This window comes from Danio rerio, chromosome 16 (assembly GCF_052040795.2).
Source record: "Danio rerio strain M-AB ecotype USA chromosome 16, GRCz13ab, whole genome shotgun sequence".
In the NCBI taxonomy this organism is placed as follows: Eukaryota; Metazoa; Chordata; class Actinopteri; order Cypriniformes; family Danionidae; genus Danio; species Danio rerio.
This window is the reverse complement of record NC_141036.1, coordinates 55,766,782-55,790,000: the sequence shown is the minus strand read 5'-3', so window position 1 is coordinate 55,790,000 and position 23,219 is coordinate 55,766,782. Positions and strand designations below refer to the sequence as shown.

Below are 23,219 nucleotides of genomic sequence, written 5' to 3'. Positions count from 1 at the left end.
CAGACTTTGTCTTTTATCAGGAGTTCGTTCACACTGAGACATATTGCCGTGCTGCTGTGTTCGCCTAAATCCTCCAGATTAAAAGCAGGGCTAATGGTTGAAATAGGCAGGGCAAGAGACCTGCTGCACTGAGGTAGACCTGAACCAGAAGTGGGGGGTGTCATGACCCTTTAACTAAACTATTTGCAGTTTGACACTGCACACAGGGCCTGGGTTATGCACTTTCTAAGGCTGGCTTTAAAACAAAACAGCTAAAAGTGGTTTGATTAAGTTGGTTCATCATAGGACAGACAAAAATATTTAATAATATTTATCACTTACGCCAGTTCTTTTTGTAACTTTAAAAGGTTTTCTTTAAAATGACATTAAGATATTGCATTTATTGTACTGTATATGGGTATGGGTTGACTTCAAAATTAGGTAGGCGGAAATAAATTTTTTTTTTGGCCTTTTTCCTCTATTCCAGTTGGAATAGAATAACTCTTGCATATGGTATCATAGAGATAAATTTCCCTTTTCTTGTGTTTACTCACACCTGCTGGAAAGAAATGAAATTGGTTCCTGTGTTACACATTTTCAAACTTCAGTTTATGAAAAAAAAAAGAAAGAGCCTTTTTTGTGTGTGTTTATTATAACACAGACAATGTATACAATAATTGTAATCAATTCCAACTGTATTTTATGAAATTTTAAAGGGTTTCCTTTAAAATGATAGCAAACTTTTGTATTTACTCGTCTGCATGTGGTTATGGGAAGCTTTTTAAATCAAAAGGACAAATTCAGGTGGAAATACCCAAAATAGCCCAAAAGCTTAACCGAGGCAGCCGAGGAGAGAAGTACAGCATAGTAGGAAATGTAAGATGCATGAGTGGAGAATGCACAGCTAACCGATGAACCCTTGACCTCTTCCTGTAAAAGCATGAGAGGTTGTTTCAGCGCTCAGAGCGAGGTGGTCTCCATAGACGAGAAGGTGCTGAAAATATAGTTCAGCGCAATGACTGACTGCGGGGCAGAGAAGATTGGACATTTTCCACATTACTGCTCTTTCAAACAGAAAACAGAGCCGTAAAAGACTTGCTCATGCCCCAGGCACGGTGTCAAAAAGCCTCGTAACAATCGAAATGTTCTCATCAACTTAATAAGTCGTGTTCCTTTAAAAACCGAGTGACACGCTGCCAGCATTGATGCTTTGCCTCTTTTTTTTTTCCCAGAAAGAGAGTTTTTTCAGTGTTGTTGCATCACACACACACTCACAATCATCAAACCTCATAAAGCTTTTCAAAGCCCCAGGGAGATAAAACCCAGATGCTTCGCTCTGAAGACGCCCTCCTGGTTAGCGGTGGGAGAACGGCGAACGCCCCGTCACAGTTCCTGCTGTCACTCAGGCCGTGGTTTTGCTTGCATATTTAATTGTGTTTTCTTGTTCGGTGTCTGGCTCCGTGACAGCATTCCTTTAGCCTGATGCCGTTTGACATGTCGGAGAGAGTCGCAGACACTGAGGCCGGAGGTTGACATGCTTTGTCAAGGGAGAACCGAGACGTGCTCGCACTTGCACAAAGCCATGGCGCAACAAGGGTGTGCTTTTTTATTATTCTATGTTTTACTATTTCATTGTTTCACAGACTTGAAGGACTCGAGGAATCGGTAACATTTTGTTTCATAATCCACCTCAAGCTGTGATTTCAGAACTCCCATAGGACAGAGAAATCACAGATGAGATCTGATTTTGGAGACGCAGCAGCACATTTAACAGCATGTGATATCAAGGACACTGACTTTGTGTGTGTTTTATTTTTTTATAGATGTTTCTGCTATGGTAAGGTTGAATTGAGACTTTTTTTTTGTAACGTCTCCAACTTTCTCTTGAAAATAAAGACCCAAATAATTTATTTCCCAGAGTTTAGAGGAACGTCTCAGGCTATATGAAGAAAAGATCGCATAAAAAGATTACTAATGAATTAAGCATTTCAGCAAGGTCACTGGTTCGAGTCCTGGCTGGGCTAGTTGCATGTTCTCCCCGTGTTTTCATTTCTGCTGCATGGCGGGCGCCATAGCGACCAACGTCTTCATGTAGAATGCTAAAAACTTCCGTTTACAGCGTGTACAACTGGTAATTTGCGCTCCAAAAATGGGTTTCAATAACGTTTTAACTGGATAACAGAGTGTTTTTGTGACACACAACTTAGAAATTTGTCTGTTAAATGCGTTATAATCTGTCACATGTGGTCCAAGCGCGTCAGAAATACGAGAAAAACGTTCTCCTTGTTCACGTGTCTGCCGTCAGAAATACTGTGTGTGTGTGCGTTCCCGGCCTGTCAGCTGTTAGCTCAGCGGCTCTTTAACACACACACACACAGGAACACAGAGAGAGAGAGAGAGAGAGAGAGAGAGAGAGCAAACCAGAGTACTGGCATGAAACTTAACAGGCATGAAAGTCGTGCAATTTACAAAAATGACCAATAAAAGTCTGTTATTGATCCTCTGCTGGTTGATTTGCTGTTCATTCTAATCGCGAGCCGTTTGAGTTTTATTTCGTGTGTTGTTTTTACCATGGTTTGTGTTTTTCTGTCATTTCGAAATGACACTAGCCTGTATTTTCACTTTGTCACAGTTATTAAATCAGTGTGTCAGTGGCACAGTACAGGCTACGTGTGTGTGTTGAACATTTTGGTGAACTACATTTGTTTGGGCTGGTTATATATTTGAAAGAAAGAGAAAATGTTGACTTTAGCGATGACGAGGCTTCATTTAAACTGCAGAAGATGCCGTCTGACAACAAGCGGAAAATGCCTCACAGCAGCTGTTCTCCATCCTATTGGATCGCATTTGTTTAAATGATCAGTCCAGGAGATGCTGCTGATGGACAACAGAATTAGTTCAAAGAGGATAAAAGCAGGTAAAATAGATTAAAACTATCGCTTCAAAGCTGTCCAAATGTGACTGTTTACACGCATCAGCTGCCAACCGGAAGTTCTTCGAATTCTTGTGCATACACGCAAAGCATAATGGGTAATTTTGCGTTCCAAGAAAAAGATCTATAGGTAAAATGGATATGCTAAATTGGCCGTAGAGTGTGTGTGTGTGTGTGTTTGTGTGTGTGTGTGTGTGTGTGTTCAATTCAATTCAGCTTTATTTGTATAGCGCTTTTACAATGTAGATTGTGTCAAAGCAGCTTCACATAAATGGTCATAGTAACTGGAACAGTGTGGTTCAGTAACTGGAACAGTGTGGTTCAGGTTGTGTGTGTGTGTGTGTGTGTGTGTGTGTGTGTGTGTGTGTGTGTGTGTGTGTGTGTGAGAGAATGACTGTTTATGGGTGTTTCCCAGTACTGGGTTGTGGCTGGAAGGGCATCTACTGCGTAAAACATATGCTGGATTAGTTGGCAGTTCATTCCACTGTGGCAACCTCTGAAATAGAGACTAAACTGAAATGTAATTAAGGATTTTCATTGATAATGGACTTTAAAAGGTCTTAAGTTCAGTGTGAAAAGGAAGTTAAGATCGTCCTTTTTTCACCTATCGCATTATACATCCAGTGATATAATTTTGTCCTTTATAGGAACCAGTTGCATAGTTGGAAGACGGGCTTTGCTAAAAAATTGAGGAAAATTTGAATGGCTGTTTGCACCATAGACTATAGATATAGGTATTCTTGTGCACTCAGATGTGAAGGATTTCTTTCCACTGGAATCACCATCAGCGTGTGATGCAGAATGTCTTTAGATGCCCGAAAAAGTTGTCGTGTGGAGCTGCGAAAAGGATGTAAGCCATACAATTGTGAAAAATGACTAATAAGAGCATGTTACTCTGCTCGTTGGTCTGCATGTCGATTGAGACTATGCTTCATTTAGTAAGTTTGTTGATTTACTTTTCGAATTCAGAATCCACTTCGTTTCACATTACAATTACGGGGCTTAATTAAATGGCATAATATATCATCTGTCAACAAGGGTAAAATGACTCTCACCAGTTTTTCATTAATCATGTATTCATATAATCAGCCTAAAGGTGGCGCTGATCAACAGCAGTATTCGTATACAACTATTAAACGCAAGTTAATTGCATAAATTGATTACAACCGTTGTTAAAAGCCGTCCGAATGCGACTATGCATCAAGCTGCAGACCAGAGATTAGAGCATCAACCTTGTACACGTGACTAGTAAAATGTGTCTAAAGGTCTATTCATAGGTTCCATGCAACGTCACACAGGCGGCCGCAATCTTTGTGACTGTATTGTTATGCTGTCAATCTGCTGAAATGGCTGAATTACGTGTTACTGTAGCAAAGTTAGTGAACTTAGTTCATAAGTTGTTTTTGCAGATGGAATTATCATATTCGTTCAAACCGTTGGCTCTCATGAAGGCAGAGCAGAAACAAGATAAATCCTGATAGCCTGTATTAACGGACTGATAGCCCCTCCTTAAACGACTAATAACTATTAAAAATGAGCTGAACAACACAGTTATTGATTTTTTTTGTGACAACTTTAAGTTGTAAGTTAAGTTCATGAGTCAACTTACTTTTTTTATGTTGCCCATGTTGTAACCCAGCATTTTTTTTAAAGTGTATTAATAAAGATTGTTTGCCCCACTCTAAATCAATGATAGCCACCCCTAAAGGACTAATAGACCGGTCCTAAATCATTGATACTTTCTTTATAAATGACTGATAGCCCCGTCCTAAATTCCAGATATTCCCTTTCCTAAATGACTGATAGCCTCATCCTAAAGCTGCGGTCACACTGCACTTTTTCCCCCACAGACTTCCAAGCTTGTGAAACACAGAAACGCAAGCTTGTGCGACAAGTTTCACAGTTCACTGCATTGCAAAGTTCAAGCTTGGTAAACTCTGACTTGATCAAAACATGACCAAAAACATGACCTCAATACATGACCTCTCTGGACAGAAATTTATAACATTGAGCAATCGCTTACATTTTAATCCCGCCCTTTTTCCCAGCACCGTACTAAAAAATTTCGCAAGCTCAAACTCTAATATGACCGCAGCTTTAATTACAGATAGCCCCTCCCTAAATGACTGATAGCACCATCCTAAATGACTATTAGCTCCGCTCTAAAGCTGCGGTCACACTAGAGTTTGTGTGTGTGAAATTCTGTTGTGTGTTTCCGGTCTGATGCATTCGCGTGCATATGAATAAAAGTCTGTTTGGAGAAAAGTCAAGTGTGACTGCAGCTTTAATCACTGATAGCCTCACCCTAAATGACTATTAGCTCCACTCTAAATCACTGATTGCCCCACCCTAAATGACTATTAGCTCCACTCTAAAGCTGCTGTCACATTAGAGTTTGAGCATGCGATTTTCTGTCGTGCGGCGCTGCGAAAAGGGGCGGGATTAAACAAGCTTATTAGACATCTTAAAAAGGGGGCGATTGCTCCATGTTTGAAATTTCTGTCCTGAGAGGTCATGTTTTGATCCTCGATTGGTCTCACGCAGTCAAGTGATGCGATTTCGCAGGTCAGAGTTCACCAAGCTTAAACTTTGCACCGGAGCAACCTGCGAAACTTGATTCATGACTGTCTGACGCATTTGCGTGCGTATAAATGGAAGTCTATAGGAGGAAAAGCCCAGTGTGAGCACAGCTTTAATTACTGTAGCCCCACCCTAAATGACTATTAGCTCCACTCTAAATCACTGATAGCCCCACCCTAAATGACTATTAGCTCCACTCTAAATCACTGATAGCCCCACCCTAAATGACTATTAGCTCCACTCTAAATCACTGATAGCCCCACCCTAAATGACTATTAGCTCCACTCTAAATCACTGATAGCCCCACCCTAAATGACTATTAGCTCCACTCTAAATCACTGATAGCCCCACCCTAAATGACTATTAGCTCCACTCTAAATCACTGATAGCCCCACCCTAAATGACTATTAGCTCCACTCTAAATCACTGATAGCCCCACCCTAAATGACAATTAGCTCCACTCTAAATCACTGATAGCCCCACCCTAAATGAATATTCGCTCCGCTCTAAATCACTGATAGCCCTTCCCTAAATGACTTTTAGCTCCGCTCTAAATCACTGATAGCCCTTCCTTAAATGACTTTTAGCCCCACCCTAAATCACTGATAGCCCCACCCTAAATGACTTTTAGCTCCGCTCTAAATCACTGATAGCCCTTCCTTAAATGACTTTTAGCCCCACTCTAAATCACTGATAGCCCCACCCTAATGACTATTAGCTCCACTCTAAATCACTGATAGCCCCACCCTAAATGACTATTAGCTCCACTCTAAATCACTGATAGCCCCACCCTAAATGACTATTAGCTCCACTCTAAATCACTGATAGCCCCACCCTTAATGACTTTTAGCTCCGCTCTAAATCACTGATAGCCCCGCCCTAAATGACTTTTAGCCCCACCCTAAATCACTGATAGCCCCATACTAAAGGGCTGATACGCAGCTGTAACTGGGGTGGTGCCTTTTCAAAAGCTACACATTTGTACTTCAAGGGCCAAAGTACCTCAAAAGTATATATTAGTACCTAAAAATTTTAAGAACACTTCTGTACTTTTTAGGTACTAGTATGTACCTCTGAGGTATTAATATGGACCTTTTAGGTACACCTTTTGAAAAGGGACAACTAGCATACCTTTATTTTTGAGAGTGCAGATACATCATTTATAACACGCACTACTATATAAAATTATGATTTTTAATATTTTTGTATTTTGGCATAAAAAGTACTCGTGTGGGCTTTATTATTTATGTAAATGTTTATTTCATTAATAGAGTTGCTTAATTGCTCAGAATTGAGAATAGATCAGATAAATTTGCTATGCAATATATATATATATATATATATATATATATATATATATATATATATATATATATATATATATATATATATATATATATTGTAGACAAAGCAAGTTGTTTATATTATAAAAAATTTTTATAGCACTTTTTTATATATTATTTATTTATTATGTTATTATATTTTTGTCACATGATTATCTACCAAGAGCAGAACCAATTAAGCTGCAGAACAATGTGTACAATCTATACAACAACAACAAGTTTGGACTGGTAAATAATGGAGCAAATACTGATAAATTGACTCAGTAATTCACCCTGCATGCTTCCTTTACATCAGGGATGCTCAACTCTGTTCCTGGAGATCGACCTTCCTGCAGATTTCAGTTGCAACCCATATCAAACACACCTGCCTGTAATTATTAAGTGCTGTTCACGTCCTAATTAATCGGTTCAGGTGTGTTTGGTCAGGGCTGGAGCTGAACTCTTCAGGAAAGTAGATCTCCAGGAACCGGGCTGAACACCCCTGCTTTACGTCAAAAGTCTCAAACTCGATACCTGGAGGGTCGCAGCTCTGCACATTTCTGCTTCAACCCTAATTAAACACACCTGATTCAACTAATCCAGGTGTTCAGGATTACTCGAAACTATTATGCTGTGTGAAGCTGAAACAAACTGCATAGTTTGGCCTGAGTTTGAGACCACTGCTTTAAATATTCAATTCAATTCAAGTTTATTTATATGGCCCTTATACAATGTAGATTGTGTCAAAGCTGCTTAACATAAAATTTCTAGTAATGTCCATATTTCAGAGTTGAAGTTCAGTTTATAGTCTTTGTTTTGCATCTCAAAGAGAAATTCCTACAACGTCATGTCCAATAAGGTGAGCCATTTTCATTAATATCTGACTGTTGTTTAATCTGTGTTTTCTGTCACTACTCGTTTAGCCTGCATCAATACATTCAGTGTAAGCTACATTGATAATCATTAAAAGATCAGCATCTCAACACAAACAAAACATAAAACATAAAAGATAGTTATTCGCATATGTTTATTAATCCTTCAAATCGCTGTATTCAAATCTGTGTTTGAAAAATGCAAAAATTAAGAAAGAGATACTGGGATAACAGTTTATAGTTTTTATAAAACCACTGATGTTTATGGTAAAGATTAAAATCACCGTCATATGCATTTGATGATGCTCAGAAGTGAAAGTTGTAGGCAGCAGTTACATTATTTAACCAGTAGGTGGTGACAACCAGCCATCAAAAATTTGCCACTGAATAATTTTTCAAATATGATCATCTAGCAATGAAACAGGGGCGGATTGGCCATCTGACAATTCTGGCAAATGCCAGAATGGCCGGACCATTTTTTAAATGTGAGCCGGTCAGTTTTTTTATTTTTTAATTTTATTTATTTATTTATTTATTTTTAATGTATTGTTTTTACATGGAGGCAGATTTTATCTCTTGCAAGATATGAATATGATGATGATAATAATAATAATAATAAATGTTAAGCATTTGGCCCAAACCGTGAAGGCCGGCTAGTTTTGAGTTGGGCCAACTCAATCAGAGGTTACACGGTCGTAATCAAAATCTGGCAAGAATGTCAAACAAACAGTAAGTGCTAATTTTCAGAGATGGACTGTAAAAAAGAAAAGGTGGTGCCGAAAAGCTCAGAGAAAGCAATAAAGGACTCTAAAATCAGACGCTGACAAATGCATAAAATTAACTAAATTATTCTCTAAAGATTTAAATTGGGCTGCTGCATCGGAGGACAGTAGCGCGGTAGAGGAGGTAAGAAGAAAACAGAAAATATGCTTCTAAGTCATTATACTGAAATAAACTAAGTAATCACACCCTTCACGCTACTTCTAATAGTTTTTGACAGTAACCTACATTGTGTTTAACAGTTGTAAGCTTAGCATAGAACTCCCTAAATGTCATTATTAGCAGATAACGTGGAAATTAGGGTATAGATGGTACAGTATGTTTACCTGTAAATTTGTTATAAATGGGTAGTTTTTGTTCCAGTCACATACATTAAATGTTTAAATATCTATATATGGTATTGCTTATATTATTTCACCATCTGTCCAGCAAAGTAGTGAATCTGCGTGTTCGTGGATAGGTCATGAAGGAAACATGGAGTTTTATTAGTAACTGAATCATTTATTGAAAATGAGACTAAAAATAAATATGGGTTGTATAAATTACAATGTTAGATTTCTACATTTAGCATTATCAGCAAAAGGACTGAATATTATTAATATATATATATATATATATATATATATATATATATATATATATATATATATATATATATTTTTTTTTTTTTTTTTTTTTATAGCGCTGACTATTTCTTAATTTTATTTTTTATTAAAATTACAGGTTCTACGGTCCGTTTGTTAAAACAAAAGCTTCCTTGCAGTACTGTTTTTGTAATAAATGGAAAGCAAATTATATTTGTTTCCTTTTTTGGCTGATCCGAAAAATGGTCCGATCCATGACTAAAAAACCATAATGTGATCTGAACTGTGAGATTTGTGATCCGTTACACCACTAATTGTCTTCCAACTATTATTCTCCTCTGACTTTGGGTGTAATTTACAGTTATCTTTGGGTTTAGGGATAGGGGATTACATTTTTGAACAAAAATGATGTTCCAGGATCAACATGGATGTTAATCCAGCATAGCATCGTACTTGACAAAATCAAGACGCATGTAGTTTAATAGAGGGTTTGCGTAAATGCAAGCAAATATAGTCATATATTCAGAAGAGATCAGAGAAAAGTAAAGTTGTTCAACCAAATGAATGAATGTAAATATGGTATTATGGGTTTTTAATTTAGGTATCACCTACAATCATGAGAACAAATCACAAATGAGATCTTATTGATCTGGGTTATTTTTCTTAGACAGTAATGATCAAATACAAACTTAAAGTCTCGGGCTTCTGAGAGAAAAAATCATTGAAATACCTCAGATATCTGGATTTTTAAAGAAATCTTTGAGAAATTCAGGCTATTTCAAGTTTTGATTGATTTCTATCTCTTATCGTCTCAGTTGTTTCTCAAAACAACAGGGATTAAATGAAGACTTTCACTTGGCTTCATCTGCACTTCAGTCTTTACAAATCTAAAAATACACTCACCGGCCACTTTATTGTACACCTTACTAGCACCCGGTTGAACCCCTTTTGCCTTCAGAACTGCCTTATTTCTTTGTAACATAGATTCAACAAGATACTGAAAATATTTCTAAGAGATTTGGGTCTATTTTGACATGATAGCATCACGCAGTTGCTGCAGATTTGTCGGCTCACATACATGATGCGAATCTCCCGTTCCACCACATCCCAAAGGTGACTGTGGAAGCCATTTGATTTCAGTGAACTCAATGCCATGTTCAAGAAATCAGTCTGAGATAATTCACGCTTTATGACATGCTGTGTTATCCTGCTGGAAGTAGCCATCGGAAGATGGGATTTTCAGACCATTCTCTGTAAACCCTAGAGATGGTTGTGCATGAAAATCCCAGTAGATCAGCAGTTTCAGAAAAACTCAGACCAGCCCATCTGGCACCAACAACCATGCCACGTTCAAAGTCACTGAAATCACCTTTCTTCCCCATTCTGATGCTCGGTTTGACCTGCAGTAGATCCTCTTGACCATGTCTACATGCCTAAACGCATTGAGTTGCTGCCATGTGATTGGCTGATTAGAAATTTGCATTAGCAAGCAGTTGGACAGTTGTACCTAATAAAGTGGCCTGCAAGTGTATGTCAAAATTCACATTACTAAAATATTTAACATTATATTGTTGATGATCACATTAATCACTTGCTGTATCTCAGATTTACCATTTCAGAAAACCAACTGACAAGGCATCTCATTTCTGCATTGCTTTGGGGCTTTTCTTGTCTGTAGTGTAGTTTTTCTCTGGCTTTTGTCTCGGGTTTGGATACAGAGCGCTGTGTCTTTTTTCTGATGCGGTAATGGGATGTGCTGTAAAAATCTGCCTTTCCAACGCCACCCACACTAACGGTCGTACTGCAATAAAGCAAGCCATTTACTTTTGTTTTCCGCCACTGGTTTCAGTCTCTGCCGTGTGGACTCGCGTTTGTTTCCACTGCTGCTACAGATAACAGCCAATCAGTCTGACAAGCAGTGTTCACAAGTATTTATAGTACTAGGAGAGTTTGCTAGAAAGTAAATGATGTGGCAGAACAGGTAGAAAAATGATTGTCTGTAGCGTCCAGATCTTCGGTGGAGATTTCGATGCGTGTGGCAAAGAAATGTTCTAAATCATGATGTTTTGCTCGACTTAAACTCATGGATGTTGTGCTCACCAGCTAGGCCGTGTTCCCACAATAACATTCCTATGAGTCAAACTTTTAAGGATAACCAAATGCCAAAGTTAGCTTTAATATTCTGTTTGCCCCAATGTGTTTAGTGTTTCAATGTGTTTGGAGTTCAGTCTATAGGTTGTTTGCGATCACGGGGTTCTGGTGACGTGCCAAATTCAGATGGAGGGCAGGAAGTAAAAAACTGAATGGGAGACATACAGGGAAAAAAGTATTTTTGCTATTAATATCTAGGGATGTAACGGTATCAGAATTTCACGGTACGGTAATACCTCGGTATGAATGTCACGGTACGGTATTTATTGAATCATTTACAGGAAAAAACAAAACTTATGAAAATACTCCAAAAAAGTGCCTAAAAAGTGTCAATGACATACAAATTAGCCATCTATCTGTAAGCTTTGAAACAGGAACTTCAATTTTAATAACAAAAAAATATTAAACCATGTAAAAAAAATAAAGTTTCAGTTTAGTAGTGTTGAAAACTCATCACATTCAACATTTAATCACTCACTCACTTAGATAGAGATGGGTTTAAAGGAAAATTATCATATAAATATAATCTGGTAAAAGCTGGTATCTCTGGGTATTTACAATGTCCCCTGCAACAGAAAAAAACCCTCTCATTTGGGACTGAGGTTTCTGGGACAAGAGAGATATGACTTGGCCCAGGTTGACAGCAGTGGGTAACGTTGTGCATTGTCTTTCCCCCAATTGAGAGGACAAACCATGAGTAAGATAGAGGTCTCATGTCTGCATCAATCTGAACAGTGTGCTGAAAACACCGCTATTCAGTACGCGCGCGACAACACAGCTGATAAGAACTCGCGCGACAACACCGCTATTCAGTACGCGCGCGGCGACAACACCCGCTTTAGAGTTTTCCAGCTCTTTTTCATCCCCGCTTCTAGCAGCACACTCCATTTCCGCATTACCGGATCTGTAGCGACAACAGACCGCAAGGGATGATGGTCAAGCATGGGCTGATGGGAATTGTAGTTTTCGCTACCTCCCATTCGCTTCATTCGCCTGAGCAAATTTTCTCAGAAGATCTATAGTTTTACCGAGTCATGCGACTACGGTAATATCGAAAAAAATTTATATTGAGGTATGACGGTATTTACAATACCGTTACATCCCTATTTATATCATATTTCAAAGGAGATATACATAGAAAATAAACACATATGCCTGGCATGATCCTCATATCATGATGAGGGCAAAGTTTTTTTTACTGAACTAAAATATATTTGGGGGTGAAGCAGTGGCACAGTAGGTAGTGCTGTTGCCTCACAGCAAGAAGGTCGCTGGTTCGAGCCTCGGCTCAGTTGGCGTTTCTGTGTGGAGTTTGCATGTTCTCCCTACATTCTCCGGTTTCCCCCACAGTCCAAAGACATGCGGTACAGGTGAATTGGGTAGGCTAAATTGTTCGTAGTGTATAAGTGTGTGTGTGTGTGTTAATGTGTGTGTGGATGTTGACCAGAGATGGGCTGGAAGGGCATCCGCTGCGTAAAAACCTGCTGGATGAGTTGGCAGTTCATTCCACTGTGGCGACCCGGGATTAATAAAGGGACTAAGCCGACAAGAAAATGAATGAATGAATGAAATATATTTGGCTGTCATCAAGGCAATATATACTGAATAAGCTGCAGTATTATGCTGGATGAAAAAATACTATGGTAGATACTATAGTGTTTTGAAGCATACTATGTGAAGTTAATGTATAAACAAATTTCGAGAGGATCACGTGCTTATGATTGCTAGCAGCTGACCCGCATTATCCAATTCACTACGATCCAATCAGATGACTCCTAAACTACTATAAATACCCTGGGGTTTATTCCACTGCTATCTTCGTTTTGAAGAGTCCCCCCTTCCTCCCCTACTCCTCCTTCTTAGACAGGTGACACGGTGGCCCAGTGCCTAGCACTGTCGCCTCACAGCAAGAATGTCTCTGGTTCCTGGCTTTACCAAAACTAGCAGACATTTCTGTGCGGAGTTTTGCACTTCTCCCCGTGCTCATGTGGGTTTCCCCCGGGTTCCCCGGTTTCCTCCCACCGCCTAAAAACATGCAATTAAGTCAATTGAACAATCCAAATTATCAACATAGACATGCTTCTAGTTAGTTATTAGTTTCAAGAGCATTCACTTGCTACAGCAGGGGAGTTCTCGAGATCTACCTGAGCTCAAACTCCCCTCCCGCTTTGCAATGGGAGGGAGCCCTGGGCTTGAGGATCTCATGAGCTCAGGGCTCTCTCCCGGGACAGCATGCCAAACAAGCTTTATAATTAATCATCAGCTAAGTGTGAACTCTTGAAAGATAATTAAATTAAACTCTCGTTGTAATTATGTTGTTGCTGTGGTATGCCACTACTGTAGTTTTAAACTAGTTATTTAACAGGCTTCAGCTTTATACTCCATAATTATACACCATCACCATGCACCACAGTTTACTCTAACGTTACAGTATTTATTACAGCTTATAATGCTACAGGATTCTGTAGCAATTATTAACAAAGAGTTATATACATTATACATTTTACTATGTAGTTTATTATAAATTACAATAGTTTTTCACATTGGAAATGGGTAGGCTAAACTGTCCGTAGTGTGAGTGTGTATGGATGTTTCCCAGAGATGGGTTGCAGCTGGAAGGGCATCCGCTGCGTAAAAAATATGCTGGATAAGTTGGCGGTTCATTCCGCTGTGGCGACCCTAGATTATTAAAGGGACAAACCTGAAATGAAAATGGATGAATGAATGAAATTGCTGTTGCACCATTGCTGAAGCAGGTTATAGTGATATTACACAGATTCTAACTGGTGGTGCAAGTGTAGGGAGTGGGGCTGGGGAATATATTCAGGTGCCTTGTAATATCATTGCTCCTGCCACAGCCATGGTACAGCAGCAGTGTTCATTGATTATTACGCCAGAATGAGAGTATAGGTGCCAACCAAATCAGTCTAGAAAAAATAGCAACTTTTCGTTTTCTGTCAGTCCTAGTACACAACGAAACAATTATTCATTCATTTTCTAGCCGGCTTAGTCCCTTTATTATTATTATACTAACCAAAATTTAGATTTTGTAATAACATTAAACAATGTTTTTGCTATAAGAACTGGTTTTGTCGTGGCTGTACTCTAAAATTAAATTTACAAGCAACAGAGATTTACCGAAAGTTTTGAGGAATCACAGTAAAATGGAGCAAATGTTTTCATTCCCTTCAGCAAAAATAAACACAAAAGTGAATTGGTGAGCGAAACGTATGACCGCTTGATGATGTCATCCAAAGAGGAAAGTTATTTTAGTGCTGGAGCAGGATATTATAGAGGAAAGGATTACAGAGATAGATATTGTTTTTCATTTGGGTAAATAACACCAGAAATGTGCAACTGGCTTTCCACCAAAAAGCCAATTTACTTGCAGGAAGGTTTACTTGTTTAAAGAGTCTGCATGGCTCGGTTCATGTGGAGCGTTTTGGCTTCTTATAACTAAAACAGGCTGTGTGATGATGAAAGGGTCATTTGGCATGCAGATACAAGTCATGTCAGCACGTCTAAAATTAACGACTAAAGAAAACAAATACTTTAATAATTTATTGTCTTTTCTTTCTCCAGTGGGTCTTGAGGTTGACTGGCATTGTTTCACAATGAGGTCCACGTGGATCTAAAATTCTTGGTCATGAAATCAGCATCAACATTAAACTGCATTCATTCTATAATGTTATATAGTATTAAATCAACTGTAACTCAGTGATGTCGCCTCATAGCAAGAAGGTTGCTTATTTGAGTCCCGCCTGGGCCAGTTGCGGTTTTTGTGTGGAGTTTGCATGTTCTCCCCGTGTTGGCGTGGGTATCCTCAATGTGCTCCAGTTTCCCCCACAGTCCAAACACATGGGGCTCTATTTTGACTGTCCATGCGCAGAGCCCAAAACGCAGGCCGCAAATGCTTTCAGGGCATGTCAGAACGCATTTTTGCTAATTTAAGGACGGGAAAATCTGCTTTGCGCCGTGGCGCATGGTCTAAAAGGGTTGAGTTTATTTTCTTAATGAGTTATAGGTGTGTTTTGAGAATAAACCAGTTAGAGTCTCATCTCCCATTACCTTTAAGAGTCATCTGCATTGCACCAAGAGCGCATTCGCTATTTACAGGACGTAAAGTAAGTCTAAGTGGAAAAACTGAGCATTTCACTAGCAAACAGTTAACAGTTTTTTAACAGCATCTACCGCGTGAGAATGAGAGATAATGGATCTACTTTCACTTTCGCTCTTGGATAGGGAAACCTTTACGCACAGACATCAATTAGTCTATAAATAATTAATTGCGTTTGTTAAGCGCAAATATTCATTTCAAAACTATTACTAAATTCAGTTCTAATTTCCAGCAAACGAATAAATAAACAATAACAAAATGTGCTCAAAAACCTGAGTTACATCCTAAAACACATGATGTGCCCCATATGGTCTAAAACCTGACAGGTGGGCAAATCTAAGCTTGTTTTTAATAAAACAAATATAAATATGCATATAATAATTAATACTGATAATAATAATAACATTATACAAAAGCAAATTGTTATGAATGAACTGAAAAAGCCTCCCGAGATGAAGAAGACATAAAAGCAGTGATTTTTCATATTGATGTAGGCTAGAAAATAATATGTTTTGTAATATTTTAATCCTTTATATTTATATTCTATATCTATTCTTATTATATCCTATATATATCCTTAATATTTATTTTTTTTCATATGTAAAGAGATTTGCCCATTGCTCTCTTGTGTGTATTAAGCAGTGTGTAAGCGAGGCGCAACTCTGTGCGGGAGTTTAGACCGGGTTAGTTTTGGTCTAATGAAAAATCTATTTTAGTTTGTCAAAAAAGCAACGCGCCTGCAGTGCGCCTCAGAAAACCTCAGAACGCCTCCCTTTTTAGACCAGAACGCCTATGGGCGCACAAATGAGCGCTAATGCATTTGCTATTTAAACAGCGTAGCGCAACGCCTCAAACCGACTCTTGCGCCAAGCTGAAACTACCAAAAGACTATTGCGCTGTTTCTTGCGCCACATTGCACCGGGTGTATGATAGGGCCCATGTGCTTTAGAGGAATTGAGGAAACTAAATTGGTCGTACTGTATTGGAGTCTGTATGGATGTTTCTCAGATAATGGGTTGCTGCTGGTAGGGCATCCCCTGTGTAAAACATATGCTTGAATAGTTGGCAATTCATTCCGCTGTGGCGACCTCTGAAATAGTCGAAGAGTATTAATTCATTCTTAAAGTTGTTGATGAATTAAATAAAAATTAATTTCAGTACATTGTAAACAATGCAGAGTTCTAGACATTTTATTCATATCGTCCCATCACAAATCAATTACAGTAAGTTAATGTAACTAATTTAAATGGATTGAACATAAACAAATAAGTTGTTCCCAAATTATCTCAATAATTGAGTGTTGTTTCAGCTTATTTTAAATAAGTTGTTTAAACAAGAAACTATAAGTTACAATATAATTTAACAGGATTATTTAACTTTACCCTTGTGCATTGTTTTTTTTTTTCTTTCTTTCTTTTTCTTTGCATTTTATTATTTCACCCTCCATTTTCTTTATACATCTATTTGACATTTGGATAAAAATATGAAAAATCTAGTAAAACTCCAACAGCTCAATGTCATTTAAGCAAAATATTCATATTCTGTGTAAACAGATTCTTATTTCACTGGCAAACCATCAACATTTTTTATATTTTTAACACTAGATTGAGTATTTTAGTGAATTTTATTTTATTTTATTTTTTTCAAATCTAAACTATGAAACAAATAATCCCTTATCCTGCTTTTTGCTTCAAAGCACTGTAGGATAAAATAATTTAAAATATGTAATTTTATTGTGTGGGTGTGTTTTTGTACTTGCATATACTGAGAAATGTATATAAAGGCCCAATCCCAATTCTATTTTTGTACCCCTACCCCTTCCCCTTGGCCCTTAAAACTGAGTGTGAAGGGGAAGGGCTTAAACATTTATGCTGCGTTCACACCAGATGCGGAACGCGCGTCAAGCGCGAGTGATTTACATGTTAAGTCAATGCAAATGCGTGAATAGACATCGACGTGAATTGCACAAATGGTGCAGTGCGAATGGCGCGATACACGCAAATGAAAATTGAGCGTTTCGCGCGAATCACTTGAGTTCGAAAATCTGAACTTCAGCGGACATTCACGCTGCGTTAACCAATCAGGAGCTTGCTCTTGTGGGGGGCATGATTGTGACGTATTGTAACTGGGCTTGGCTCAGTCAGAAGCACCGCTGAAAGCCTCCGTCATCCAGGTTCATTTTCTGGAGGAGTTTATGAGCTCACAGAGCTGGATGCACCTCTGAAAGGATTTAGTAGACTCAGACACGACCCCAAACTTGTCGATGCTGTTTTTCAGCCTTTATAAAGCACATAAACAGTTATTTTATCAATAAAATCCATGTTAGCCATTTAGCTATGAAGCTAGAGTCACCGGGCAGACAAAAGCCCTGCCCTTCACGTGAGTCCGCGTCTGTTCTGAAGTGAATTTGATGCGCGAATGAAGCGGATTTGACCCGCGAATGAAGCAAGTAAACTCAAATGTTCACGTGGCTATTTACGCGCGAATAGCGTGATTTATCCGCGCGTTCCGCGTCTGGTGTGAACACAGCATGAGAAATGGGACAGCACTACAGCACCTGCACACGTTATCATATGTCATTGCGAAATGAGATCAGACAACCGCGACTGCTGTAGTTATTCCAGTTGCGTTATTTATTGGTATTTATCTTCAAGAAATCACTGAAGGCAATGATATCATGTTGTCAACAATCTAATGTGGCAATAAGATCGTAACTGTACTGTGCATTTACACTGTGGCCATAATTATCTATGTAAACACACCAAAAACAACATTAACATTATAGCAGACACTGTAAAAAGCTCATTCCCAGCCACTGAACTTCATCGAGTCATCGAGTGTCAGAACGTTGTGGGACGGCTGTAGAGGAGTTATCATTATGGAGTATAGATCGCGAAATTTAGCGGTTTTTATTTTAGAGTTGTTTTTGTTTAAGCATGACAGTAAAGCACGAATGCTGTTGTGAGTAAATTAAAACATGTGGTTGTTTGTTGTAAAAATTTGTAATAAAGACAAAAATATACTAATTTGTGGATCTCCTGACTTCCGGGTGCAGCTATCCTGCCGTTGTGGTTGGTGTATTCTGGAAACATTTTCTTACTCGTGGTTTTGAGTGTGATCTTGAAAAATCTCAGTTCGAAGGGCTATTCACCCCTTCCTTTTAGCCCTACGCCTTCAAGCTAAAGAGAAGTGGAACACCTTTATTAACGGCAATACGCAAAACGAGGGGTAGGAGTAAGAGGAAGAGCTAAGGGGTAGAATTGGTGTTGGGCCAAAGTATGTGTATTGTCAATGTGTACATTTTATTTTGTGACCCTGCACAATTACTTCTCATCATTGACTTACATAAGTCTGCCATTATGTAAACAAACTGCAATTTTAAAGTATTAGTCCTTAAAATAAAATATTGTTTATAGTAGTTATTATGCTGGTGAAGAACTTATGTGGCAGTAAAAATGTGGTGAACAAAGATGCAGATGATTATTGACAGCAGTTTTTGACCTCTGTGAACCTTTGTGTAACTTTCTAAAATTGATGTTAAAGGATTAAAAATGATATTATTTAAATGCAAATGTTTCATGTTTTAGCATAAAAATGTGCCACAGTCATACTTTTCACAGACTCCTGGTTTAAAAGCTGCATCAGTGAAGTGATTGCTTGTGATGTACTGTTAATGAATTATAAAAATATGTATTATTTTTGGGCCGGGGGTTTAAATTTTCCCAGGTTTGTGCCAATGACTAAAAAACATGGACAATGCGACTGCGTTGTTTTCCCATTGAACACTTTCACAAAAGACTGCTGAATTTGGATGCCAGAACAGTCTACCTTATCTCCTCGGGAGGTTCCGACGGTCTGCTCAGAGAAATTGTCAATGACAACTGTCAATCATGATGACACACCCAGTTTTTATAGCATTAAATTACTAGCTAAAAGCATACTTGTTACAAAAATGAAAATCTGCACCTATATCAGCATGAAGGCCAGTGCCTTAATTGACCAAAACCATCTTTCGGGACATTTTATTGCAAGTGTAATTCATTTTTTTTATTTGGGCTCAAGTCTCATTCATTAGCACTGAGGAGGTGGGCTTTATGACTTGTACTGCAGCCAGCCCCCAGGGGGCGATCTAACGGGTAGGACCTTTACTCAAAAGCAGGCATGTGCCACACTTGGTCTGTGCTTGAGTTACATATCGACATCACGCCGACACGGCTAAAGACTCCTTACAGCAGCGATTCATTCGAACCACTACGAGTCGACTCTTTTACAGATGAATTTATAGTTTTAACACTGTGTACTTTTAGATTTAAGCCTTAGCTGGATATTTTTACTGTGCTTAGAGCTGTGTTACACACTACATAGTAGGTCATTTTCAAAATCTCATAATTGGGGCTCTTTAAGTTCTTTACCCCCTCAAATGTGTGTCCGCATTTACTGACCTTATACTTTTTGTATCTTTCACATGTGATTTTGTACATTTTATGTACTAATTTGTACCTTTTTAGGCCCAAATGAGGACTTGATGACTACAAAACTGTATCTTGTAGCACTCCAGTGACAGATTTTGTACTTTTTTGTCTCTGTTTGTCCTCCTCAGGTAATGCTTGTCAGAGTGGCCTAGTGCCAGCGCTGGTTCGAGCTCCTCTTCCCGCTGTGCCCTCCTCTTTGGGCATGAAGCACTTTGTCCCTTTTGCTTTGGATGGCGGCTCTGCGCTCAGCCTCATTCCCAGCTTCAGCAGCGTAAGTCACACAAACACACACACACACTTTCTCTCGAAGTGCTAATGAGCTTCACTCTGTTCTCGGGGTCCGCCGGGGTTTCGTGAGAGCGTCGCTTCTGATAATTGTCATCCGAGTTCTGCTTGTTCTGGGACTGCAGCCTGTGGAGCAGTTTCACGATGCATTGTGAAGATGCAACACCAGCTGTTGTTATGAGCACAGGTTGTGAACTTCTGATCCTATAAACATCGACTGCATATATCGTCATTTGGAAGCGCGACATTATGTGTTGATCTAGCTTACAAATAACAACTGGTGCTAAAAGAAAAGGAGGCTACTTGTTGATTTGAAGGTGCTGTATGTATGTTTCTGTCATTTCTAAAGTATCATTCATAGTATTTTTGCAAATAATTGAGAAATGTGGACATATTTGTTTATCTGAAAAAGAAAGTCCTTACCTCTGGTGGAGGAGTTCAAGTTTCTTGGGGTTTTGTTTTTCAGTTTTTACAGTGTTTTTCCTACCTAGGGAGGTGTTTCAGGCATGCCCCACCGGTAGGAGGCATTGGGGATCACCCAGGACATGCTAAAGGGACTATGTCTCTCGGAAACGCCTCTGGATCCCCCCGGGGGTGGTCTGGGGTTCTTTCCTGAGACTGCTGCCCCCGCAACCCGGCCCTGGAAAAACGGCAGAAAATGAATGAATGAAAAAGATATGCTAAATGCTGAAGTCAGATATTCTGCTTTGAGAATGTGTGACTTTGGTTTAGTCTGTGTAACTCCGCCCACTGCCCGTTTCTGCAGTTATATTTTTACACACCGGGTTGCCTTGGTGGAAATCACATCATTTTTTGTTTCAGTCATGAAGGCTGGAGAGATATATGTGGACGTGATGTGAAGTTTATTTATAAACTAATCTTGATAGAATCACATGCTTATGATTGACCACAGCTGGTCCTGCATTAGCTAACAGATGATTCACCAATCAGACAAATCCAAATATAAATAATCAGAGTTTCTCACCTTCGTTATCTTCGTCTAGAAAAATTCCCCCATGCCCCCTACTCTTACTGTACTTTTCCTACATAGGCGGCCTGGCGACTCAGTGGTTTTGTGACTCTGAAATTAACAGGCGACTCTGTGCGGAGTTTACATGTTCTTCCCATTTTTGCGTGGGGTTCCCTGGTTTCCCCCACAGTCCAAAGACATGCAACAGAAGTGAATTGACTAAACCGAATTGCTACTATAGTTGAGCTGTTAGTCAGGCTACTACTCATGCCTTCAGTCAGCTGTTTATCTCTCCATAGCAATCTCTATAATCTGTCCTAAGCCCTAACTAAGCCCTAACTAAACCAGTGGTTCTTTAGACCCACTGAGCTCAGACTTTCCTCTCATCCTTCAAACCGGAGGGATTAGGGGAGGCAGTGATTGGGTTAGTAGGTGCTTTTGAAAACACTATCGGTTGGGTTTAGAGAAGGGGGTGGGTGGGGTTATCAGTCAGGCAGTCAGTGGACAGTGGTCTCTGGTGGATTTACTCAAGAACCGCAGGTGCGAATGACACTTGTGAGATAAATTTGAGGTGTTAAAAAGCGTACACAGTAGCGTGTGATGAATTTGCGAAAACTAAAATTGCAAAAAACTAAAGCTCTTGGGACGTTTTTCTCGTTCTCCAGAAATGTATACAGGGGTACATATCAATAATGAGCCTGGGTTGGGTGTATATATCCCAGCGAGCACCCTGATGTCAAATTGACATTATAAACATAATGCAAATCTATTTGATGTCAAAACCTGTATGCCGATTTAACATTCACGATCATTACATGTTTTTGTGTTGCAAAACTCACAGCTTCTTTGTTTGTTGGAAGATTGGTTAACATCACTACAACCTTGTAAACAACACCACAAATTCTCTCACTCTCTCGATCAATTCCTAATTCAATGAAATGCTCTAATTCATTTAAAGGTTCCCTGAAGTGCCTTGAACGTGCAGCTTTGTTCGATCTGTAATGCAATTTCAACTGAAACATAAAGATAGTATGGGACATATCAGATGGTTCCTCCACATTTTTTAAATAACAAGCTAATGGCATTTATTTATATCACAGCTCTGCCAGTCTAACTCTTAAGATCCTCATCAGATTCACTAGAGCTCTATAGTCTATATTGGCATAATATAGCAACATCATTTTGAAATTATTCCGATGTTTTGTGGTGGGGACGTAGTGGCGCAGTAGCTAGTGCTGTCGCCTCACAGCAAGAAGCTGGTTTGAGCCTTGGCTGGGCCAGTTGGCATTTCTGTGTGGAGTTTGCATGTTCTCCCCGCGTTCGCGTGGGTTTCCTCCAGGTGCTCCGGTTTCCCTCACAGTCCAAAGACATGCGGTACAGGTAATTGTCCATAGTGTATGAGTATGAATGAGTGTGTATGGATGTTTCCCAGAAATGGGTTGCAGCTGGAAGGGCATACGCTGCGTAAAACATGTGCTGGATAAGTTAGCGGTTCATTCCGCTGTGGTGACCCTGGATTAATAAAGAGACTAAGCTGAAAAGAAAACGAATGAATGAATGAATAAATCAATGAATGTTTTGTGGTCTGTGCGACACATGCATATGATCCTCTTTGTGTTGTCATATCTCTGGACCAAAGGGAAGCTGTGTATGCGTCTCTACAGCAGTTAGTGTGAAATTAACAGGAAAGCAGTCTTCATTCAAACCAAAGGAAAGCAGATTTTCTCTGTCTGAATGGTGTATACAGTGCACTGTGTGCCATTCACCATATAGAAAAGTGTCATTTTGAATGTCCTAGGTGCCTCTATGCTGACTGTGTACATGTGCAATCCATTTTCCCTCAGGTTGTAGATGTCACAGTGTCATCTACCGTTTATAATTTTCATATATATGCAAGATTTTAGGCTGAAACCCTAAATCGAATGCTGTGTTGCATGTGAATAAGTTTACAGTTTTAAGTTGCGTCTTATAGATCTTTTTGCGTCTTATAAAACTTTTTTAGTAACTAATTCTCATTAGATTATAAGTAGACTGTCAACTTGGGATAAGGGTTATTGTAAATTGACATGTACCTGCAAAGTTTCTTATAGTCAGTTAAATGTCTGTTGAATGTCAGTATCAAAAAATATTAAGCAGACAGTCTACTAATACTCAAATGGACCATCAAAATAAAGT

The 23,219-nt window shown here is 39.0% G+C and overlaps 2 protein-coding genes across 6 annotated transcripts in view; both read left to right on the top strand.

Moving 5' to 3' along the window:
• The window catches only part of znf385d (zinc finger protein 385D), a 142,428-nt gene that overhangs the window by 11,822 nt on the left and 107,387 nt on the right, over positions 1 to 23,219 (top strand). For all 5 annotated transcript variants that reach the window (XR_015512155.1, XM_087288166.1, XM_087288165.1 and 2 more), the window contains exon 2: positions 19,918 to 20,060. Coding sequence is in view for 4 of the 5 variants with exons in the window: in XM_087288166.1 (XP_087144292.1) it covers positions 19,918 to 20,060 (143 nt within the window). In the remaining variant the exon portion in view is untranslated. The remainder of the gene's footprint in view (positions 1 to 19,917; positions 20,061 to 23,219) is intronic.
• Positions 1 to 23,219, top strand: part of etfb (electron transfer flavoprotein subunit beta) — a 458,646-nt gene that overhangs the window by 344,297 nt on the left and 91,130 nt on the right. The gene's annotated exons all lie outside the window — the stretch shown is intronic.